Source organism: Branchiostoma floridae, chromosome 17 (genome assembly GCF_000003815.2).
Source record: "Branchiostoma floridae strain S238N-H82 chromosome 17, Bfl_VNyyK, whole genome shotgun sequence".
Lineage (NCBI taxonomy): Eukaryota > Metazoa > Chordata > Leptocardii > Amphioxiformes > Branchiostomatidae > Branchiostoma > Branchiostoma floridae.
The window spans coordinates 9,239,959-9,249,221 of record NC_049995.1 but is presented as its reverse complement, the minus strand read 5'-3'; the positions used below and the strand labels follow the sequence as shown (position 1 = coordinate 9,249,221).

At 39.4% G+C, this 9,263-nt stretch overlaps 1 protein-coding gene across 1 annotated transcript in view; it reads right to left on the bottom strand.

Moving 5' to 3' along the window:
* LOC118405041 overlaps nucleotides 1-8,822 on the bottom strand; it is a 14,676-nt gene extending 5,854 nt beyond the window's left edge. The window contains exons 1-11 of the mRNA XM_035804442.1: nucleotides 8,632-8,822; nucleotides 7,909-8,178; nucleotides 7,239-7,415; nucleotides 6,720-6,923; nucleotides 5,660-5,802; nucleotides 5,087-5,305; nucleotides 4,344-4,485; nucleotides 3,662-3,842; nucleotides 3,073-3,160; nucleotides 2,509-2,713; nucleotides 1,716-1,924 (exon numbers count right to left, since the gene is read on the bottom strand). Of these exons, the coding sequence (XP_035660335.1) occupies nucleotides 1,716-1,924; nucleotides 2,509-2,713; nucleotides 3,073-3,160; nucleotides 3,662-3,842; nucleotides 4,344-4,485; nucleotides 5,087-5,305; nucleotides 5,660-5,802; nucleotides 6,720-6,923; nucleotides 7,239-7,415; nucleotides 7,909-8,119 (1,779 nt within the window). The 5' untranslated portion in view covers nucleotides 8,120-8,178; nucleotides 8,632-8,822. The remainder of the gene's footprint in view (nucleotides 1-1,715; nucleotides 1,925-2,508; nucleotides 2,714-3,072; nucleotides 3,161-3,661; nucleotides 3,843-4,343; nucleotides 4,486-5,086; nucleotides 5,306-5,659; nucleotides 5,803-6,719; nucleotides 6,924-7,238; nucleotides 7,416-7,908; nucleotides 8,179-8,631) is intronic.
* Nucleotides 8,823-9,263: the final 441 nt, after the last annotated feature.

The following is a 9,263-nucleotide window of genomic DNA, read 5'->3' as shown; positions in this document are numbered from 1 at the left end:
CATTCCTTTCCGCCCATGCACATTTCATATGCGTAACCGAACCCCACCCAGAAAACTAATGACAAAAGACGGCTGGCAGAACTCAAGTATCCTGATTTCTCAATAAACCGTTACTACTGTTTTACTTTACAATACTTGATTTGACTTTGAGCAAAGCTAGAAAAAATATCTGCACCAACGATTCGGATTATCTTAAATTTTAAATTAATAAACGACTACATAGAATCACATCGAATGAGAGAGAAATTCCCTTTTATGGGATGTTTGTCTGATTAACTTCTGTTTTTACCAGCTCTGAACTGTACTTCTTGGCACTCCAACCTTTGCGGCTACCTCCAACTCACTTTCTACCAAATCTGCTAACTACGATCTGCCTGATCATATACTCAGATCATTTGTCGACATTTATGCTGATGACACCTCAGTATATGGCCACATATCCAGGAGATGTAATGACCACTCCCTTGCAGCTAATCTCTTTGCTGACCTTGATCATACGGTTCTATGGGGTAAAAAGTGGCTTGAGACCTTCAACCCTTCAAAAACAAACCTTCTTTCGTTTCATCATAAGAGATCTGACCCGAACCTTCCACCGGTCCAAATGAGTGGGACTTTACTTAAAGAAGCCCCTTGCTTTGAGCGACTCTTGGGCCTAAAATTTACACCTGATCTTAAGTGGAATTGTTACATTCAATCCGTTGCCAAGGAAGCTGGGAAAATGGTGGGCTCCTTGTACCGTTCCAGGAAATATCTGATCCCCTCCGCCATTCTTTATCTTTACAAGAGTCAGATAAGGCCCAAAATGGAAGACTGCTGTCACATTTGGGCTGGAGCTTCCCAGAGCTCCCTGACCTGCCTCAACAGGGTACAAAAACGGTTAAAGAACATTGTTGGCAGCGACTTGTTCGCCACTCTACAATTAGTACAACCATTGTCCCAAAGGCGTGATGTAGCTAGCCTAGCACTATTCTATCGCTACTTCCATGGTAAATGCTCGGCAGAACTTCACTCATCTGTGCCTCCAATACGAACCTTCACTGCAAGAACCCGTTTAGCCACTTCCACGGAAGCAAATCATCTTTTTTTCCTCCACAATCCTCCTTCTAGGAGGAAGTTCCACGTTCAGAGCTTTTTTCCAAGAACAACTTCGCTATGGAATGAGCTACCACGGACCTGCTTTCTCATGGGATACAACCTACAACTGTTTAATGTCAAGGGTTAACACACATCTTTCTTCACTATACAGTATTGTAACCCAAAACGTCTAAGTGGCTCCAACAGCCTTGTTTTGCGGTGAACTTTAAGTAAATAAAAAAAACTACGGACCAACACTTATACAGAAAAGAGAAACATAGAATACTAGTTTCTTATATAGTTGTGGTAAAGCAAATACCTCAATGACAATATCATAAACGGGTAGGTAATTGATCCGGACATGTTTTGAAACACGAAAGTAATGATGGTATCTCACTGCACTTGGGGCACCAGTGTGGCACTGCGGGATTCGGAAGATTGATCAAAGAATTTCAGAGATTAAGAACGAATTTTCTTACGTCTGGTGTATTTTGCTGTCTTCTAAGTCATACTTTGACGTAATTCGCAATATCTAAGTTATAAAAAAATCGGCGACGAAAATAACACAACAGTGCAGCAGTGAGCGAACCCCAAAGTGGACAAAGTGCAGTGAGATACCATCTCAAGAGAGCTGAACTCACCGCTCCAACACTTGTCTTTTCCATGATCTTTGTCGCATAGCCGGACAGAAACGACCTCTCTTCTATAGAGTTGAGTTCAGCAAGACGGGGGTGAACTCCCGGCATGGGACGCAAGTTTGAACACAGTTGATCTGGGGGTTCTATGCTCGCTTCATAGCTCAAAAAGTAACAAGAGGAACCCTTGGAAATCCACCCAGGAGGACAAAATGCTGAAAGATATGAAACATTGTACAAATTTTTCTGAATCATTATGTATTTTCACATTATGTTGACTACTTTTACTTCTCTTCATCCAATGTACGCACTTGTAGTCGATGGGGTGATCACAAAATCAATACAATATTGCTTGGTATTATCCACGAAGCTTTAAGTGAAGAAGACTCTATTTGCAATATAGCATTTCCAAAGATTCATTGGGTATGTGACCTCTATCAAAATCATGTTAACAGTTTTACAATTTGAAATACTTAAAACTATTAACACAACATAGAGCCAAATGCAGACTACAATAGCATATATTGTGCTTTCAAAGAAATATTAACTTTAGCTGGGCAAACTAGGAGCATACGTTAATACCACTCATACTCTAGGATAAACGATTATGAAATGTCACTTTACATTGAAAATGCTCGAGGGGTTTAATTTCGCTGTATGGAGAAAAACGATTGTTCACTCTGGTTTGAAATTGGCAGTCAAAACAGGAGACAAATAACAAAAGTTGGCGGTAAAGAGGTCAAATTTAGCAAAGTGAAAACCACAAAACCCCATCTCCGTTTATACAGAATCTTCTTACTTTCATGCTCCTGTGGTACAGTATAGATCTCGAACTCAGTGATCCTGGCTTGAACGATGTCTCCCGCATGCATGGCGAGAACTTGCACCGATATGAAACGCGTTCGAAGTGGGAGGGTGACGTCATCCGGTGGGAATGTGACGTCATCCCACAACATGGCGGCCACGTTGCTGTCACTTCTTTGTTCAAGTTGCGCTTCCGATCGCTAAAACAAACAAAAGTTATCCGTCAGTTGTCAACATCAAAATGTAAACATTCTCAGACGGAATCCAATCTAAAACAAGAAGCCTGGCAATAAAAATGTTATTATCATGACGACGATGGTCTCTGGAGTCTGCATTACCCACTTTCTATCAGCGGCTGGAATTCCAGCAACCCTGCCCAACACTGGATCGCTGATTGGAATTCCAAACATTCCTATGGACCAGCATTCCTGTGGACAAATTCCTGTACAAATCCTAGAATTCTTGCAGACTGAACACAATACCATACCATTTGGCTCGCCACTGAGGCGTCGCAAAAAACAAGTACGCAAAGTGACCAAGATGTGTGGTCTATACTTACATGAGTTGAGCTTAGTCCGTTTTCAGAGAAGGTGAACTTCAATGTAGCAATCCTGGCTGCCGGATTGTTCCCTTGCATGATGCGGACCCTTTGGATAAGAGAAACGATATGAAGTATTGGACAATAAGTTTTTTTATCCAACCGTCTGTCACCTTCCTCAGGGCAATAGTGACTAGCTCTATTTCGAACTGCAGCTAGGTGTCGCTGCTAACAATGCGGTCCCAAACGTAAAGTACTGTCATATGTAGGGAATATTAGTATTGCCGAGCAAAAGAACATAAAACTGCTAATCATGACGATCATTTTAGATTAGTTGCCCCCAAATCTATAAATGTTTCTAAGCTTTGAACAGATTCATTAATTAAAAGGAAAATGAAATAAGCCTGCATGCGCTTCTTACATAAATTTCATTTTCTTTAAAAAGAATATAAATAACAGCTCACATCAAAACAAAAAATCATAGAATGATATTGTAGCAAAATAGATAAATTTTATTCTATTTATTATATACACTAAACTATGTCCATAGGTTTTGTAAATATAGTGTATAAAAATTAAGTATAATGTTAACAAAAGTGTCAAACTTTACCTGTGAATGATATACCTCTGACTGAGCACGACCCGGAAGTGATCGTTGCTACCGGAAGGACTCCACAGGCCGGGTACTGAGCCTAACAGCCCGTCGATGAGTTCTGTACATTCCTGCCCCCCTCCGGTCTCACATAGAGCACCGTTAGACAGCTCCACCACATTTATGGAGGTGGAAGAGTCTATAGCGAAACCAGGAAAATAGAGAATTCAAAAAGCTATATTCATTTGTTGCTGTCCTATATCTAATTAGAGAAATATGATAGAAAATTTCTCCTATTTTTCCCGAAGTCACCTCCGAGTTTGTATGTCAAGATAGTGTATACTGTACTCTTTCTTGAAGCTACTGGCAATATCAAGACACCTCTCAGAAAGGATCTAGGAGACAGACCCTGGCATAATTAAGCAATTTTGCACTACCAGGCAGGTAGGCATGCTTCTTTACTTGGATTTCATTGTGAATTAATCAAGATTCCAAAAATTGCACAAAAAGGGGGACTTTCCAATGGCGGTTAATGTCGGATAAGGCTGTTACTAGTGATGTTTGCTTTTTGGCCAACTTTTACCAGACTAACCTGAATTTACCACTGTAAATCCCAACTTTAATTTCGTGCAGTGAGCTATGGCTTACAGATGAGCATTCATTCTAGGATAAGTGACAGTTGGCAGAGAGAAGTAAGTACCTGGTATTGGTTCCAGTAGCTCAAACCGTAGACAGATGTGGTTGACCATGGACCGGGGAAATACTTGTACGTTGTCTGTCACGATGGGTTGACTGAACATGTTAGTGACAACAGTGTCTGCGTCAAAGTTTCCACGAAAGTCCTAGAAAAGCAAAATAGTCGATCAGATTAAGGATTCTACGTTGCTACATATAAGGTCTGAACGAACATCTTATCTTTTAATCTTGGGTGAGATTAGCAATATGTGTAAAGATGTAAGACAATTCAAACCCAGGCAATGTATACAATATCGTATCATAAGAAAGACAGAGCATACCTAATGAGGAAACGATATAAACACTTTTCAATTCCAACTATTTGTGTTCGAAATGAAAGATCATTTATCTATGGACATGAATTAATCCAGTTCAAGTATTGTAAATGGAAAATTATGCAATTTGGCACCATGTTACACTTATACTTTTAGCTTGATAACTAAAACATGGAAGTTTCTATATTTGAATGAGGTCGACACCGACTTTTGACCTGTTTCTGCCGTCACACTTCCGTTAAGATCACGTGAAATAGGCTTTGGGTCATTTTACCTTGAGAGGATCTGACAGAAATCTTGTTTGTGTTTTACTTTAATTAATATCTAGAGTATAATAATAATCTTCATAAAACAGATATTTCTATTATAATATCTTAATATGCAAATATTTGCAATCAAAGATGCTAGATAAAGTTTCATATGGCATACTCACAGGGTCTTCCGTTCTACGCAGGTATGTCCTTAAGACGGTGCGCATCGTACCATGGTACTGGTAACGCACGTGGTATGATGCTATCCAACAGTCAGTGGAGCCACTGATCCCTTGGGTAGAAATCCCCAAGATGACACGTTTGGTAGGGAAAGTGACTTTCACCCACTCCCCAACATTGTCACTTGTAGGTCGCCAGCCACGGCTTTCTGATATAGAAACCTGATAAACAAAATTAAAGAAGATTCGATTACAAGAACCCTTTCGTCAAACATAGATTTTAGTAACAAACAGGAATCTTAGGTAAACGTATGGATATTAAAAATCGTTTGAAAAGAGATGGGAACAAAATACACTTTGAATGATTCTTTTAGCATAAAAAACAATACCTCTTGTATCAAATTACGAAAGAAAGTCTGCGTTTTTACTAAAACAAATATGTATCCATGTACTACAGTATTTCTTAAAAGACAGACGTAGAGATAGAAGTTATATTATTTTAGTGCAGGTTTTGTTCATAAAAGGATTGCTATATGATTTGAATAACGTAAAATGCACAAAAAAGCAGACACGTACCCTATTATGCAGGCGAGCTTGAGCGGCTTCGTACCCAGGTGTTTCACTTGAGGCGGTGACGTCACTATCAGGAACCCATCTGCTTGACAGCCCAACACCCCGGTACGGTCCGGCCATGATACCGCCACTGCGGACTGGTAACCCTATGAGGGAGTTGGTTTGGTCCGTTAGTCAAATTACATGTAAAGTGACATAGATTATACCCTTTTATTAACTTTTTTGCCAGAGATATCAAAGAAACAATCTATTTCAGACCTTAACAACCATCCCTGAAGAGACAGTGGGCGAGTTGGGCGCTATAGACTTCCTGCAACTTATGATCCATTGCTCACTGAGTCACGTGTTATTTCTGCATAACGTGACGTCATGGCAGCAGGGGACTGTTTATTCCTTGACAAAGACTGGAGCTGTTCAGTCGAAAAAAATTCCTTCAGAACGTAAACTCGCGAGAGTTACAGACACATTGATCTTATCAACGTGTGATCTAGTGGGTACGTGGCGTCAGCAATTGGTCAAACATGCCGGGAAGTTTATAACACCCACTGTCTCTGTTCTTTGATGTCTGGAGTGAACTGATGTACATATGGCCTATACTTTTTACATGAACATGATTAGATTATTTAATGGTAAATGTGTATGTGTTGACTTGTCTTTTAGTGTTTACGGAAATGTGGACAAAAAGCCAATTGCAGTTTATAAGATTGATCTTTATTAAGTCATGTTTTATGCTACTTTGTCATAAGGAAACAAGTAATGTATGAATTCATAATTACGTACAATATTCGAAAATGTTATAATCTATCTTTCCTGTAAAACAAGCACAGTATCTTTTAGCAATCATATCAAACTAAACAAGAGACGACAGATCTGTAATTTGCAATTTACCAAGATTTGCAACAAATGCTTTGTGCTCAGCACAATTGTCATTGTAAGGTCCAAGAATGTATTCAGACAACTGAGTATCATCATAAACAACAATGTGAAACCGTTATATCATTGTATATTTTTAATTTGCAGATTTAAACAAAACAGTTGCTACTTCAAGGATTTCAATACTCACCAACCCATCTAAACTTAGCTGTGAAGCCTGCCAAACTGGTGGTTGATCCAGTGCTTACAAACCGGATGAAGACGTCACTTCCTGTAGTGTGCATCCTGGGAGGTGGATGGCCCCCAGAAAACCTCCCAAGTGGAGGCGCGGTAGAGCGCGAACCATCATAGACCTCTACTCGATCTGTTCTAGTTGCTGTAGTTGTCAATGAACCTAATAAAGAAAGAGATGAGCCATCATATATAATCTTATTATGTTCACAAAATGATATACATTTTGTTAAAAACGTAAAATTAAATGCATCTATTAGGATTTTCTTCCTTAGGATGCCCCTACTGTGTCCCTACTTGGTGATAACAAAGTACACTTTACTATAGTTCTGGGAAAACACGAATTTTTAAACACATCAACCCCAGGTTGGTAACTCTGGTATCTCAATTAACAACCTTTTTTTGTGAAAGAAGAGAAAGAAATACGGTAAGAAATGTAGCATGTTTGCCTTCTGAGAACGTAAAGAAAATAACCTACTCGTTGATCCCACTTGGAAAGGGGGCTCGAATGTGAGTTCAATGATGAAGCCCTTTTTGGCGTGAACCAGCCATCCACAGTCGTGCCGTCCACTGTAACCGTCAGGGTAGCCGGGCGACGTGATGGTGCCAGTGGGCTGGGTGATATTCTTCATACAGGGACAGTCCACCTCAGACACTACATCAAAAACATCCACGTTATGTTTTCACCACTGAAGAAAAGTTAGGGAGCCACGGGTTTCTGATATGTATTCTCAACGTCAATATTGTTTATGGCCAGTTACATTAATTTTTAATTGAGTGGGTTCTAGGCTTCTATTGCACTGCTTCCTTATTTCATCAATTACTATAAATGGCATGTTACTTGTTAGTCAACACTATAAATTCGTACAAAAAAACTGTATATCCGGAAACCTATGATTATAATAGAATAGTTTGAGAATGACATCTGACATTCTAGAATATGGCATAGTAGTATTAGTACATAGTAACATCGACAGGTCGGTTCCGCAGAATTAAACATTTGGCTGCAGAATTCTGGACAGAATTCTGCGTTTGACCGCAGAATTCTGCAAACCACATGCAGAATTATGCCAACCATATGCAGAATTCTACGATTCTACAACCCGTTTGCAGAATTCTCCATTGAAGTATAAAATAGCTATAGGTACCTTGACTTTCCGATGGACAGTCGACCTTGACCCCACTGATGACGTCGGAGCCATCAGACAGTGACGGCGCATTCCACCCGTAACAGTTCCCCGCAACGCTAGCGTCCGCGTACGTGGTCAGCTTGAGCGTGTACGTCATGCATAGTGGTTGCTGCGCACATGCCTGCTCACATGCAGCATCATTATCTCCGAAATAGCCGAAAGATAACATGTTAGAAGCGCCCCAATCGTTTCCTTTGTTGACTTGCTTTTTCCAACAGAACCTTTCAACTGGAACAAAATGAATGCAATACATGTATTTTTACACACAGAGAAATATAGATATAGAGCTAAACAGACGGACAGATACATTGTATAAACTTGAAGATGGATAGACAGATATCATATAGATAGACATCATATACTAGGAGATAGATAGCTATTAGATAGATCATAGATAGATAAATAGACATTAGATAAATAGATACTGGATTGACAGACATTAGATAGATACATTGATTGATTGATTGATTGATTGGTTGATTGATTGATTGATTGATTCGTTTGTTCGTTCGTTCATTCATTCATTCATTCATTCATTCATCCATTCATCCATTCATCCATTCATTCATTCATTCATTCATTCATTCATTTATTCATTCATTCATTCATTCATTCATTCATTCATTCATTCATTCATTCATTCATTCATTCATTCATTTGAACCATTCAAATATGGCCTACCTGATTGTCTATAGTCCACACATCCGTCACAGGAGCAGTAATTATAAGTATTGCCACAATAATGACTGGCAGAACAGCAGGGGTAAGGCCCAAATGGATTACATTTGGACTGGGCTGACGTGTTATGGAGGGGATAGTTCGGTCCACATCTCCAATCATCTACTCGAACTTCAAGCCTCTGTTCTTGGCTGACCTCTGCAAATCAAGAAAAAATAATTGACTGTTAAATGTGGCTAATAAGGTCTTGTAAAAGCAATATTGGGGTTTTAACGGCTGTCCTGAAAAATACGTTAGGTATGTCTCTTTTTTTTAGATTTTGGCTGCAGGGATGAAACAGAGTTTAACAAATTGAATGTAAAACTAAAAAGCATTCAGCAGCTAACTTTTTCAACGTTATATTATTCTTATTTCAAAAATACATACAAGTACATTGCACTAGCACGTCAACAAACTGCGCAATTTGTTTATTGTACATAACGCTGTAGCCAAACTACCTCGTCCGCTACGCCGACTCGGTCGTTCAATCGGTGGTTCTAGGAATCTGGAATGAATTGTGGCACCGTATACACCTTAGGGCAGACCATTAACCCTCTGACTATGAAATGCAGGAAATGAACCACATCAAATGTCTC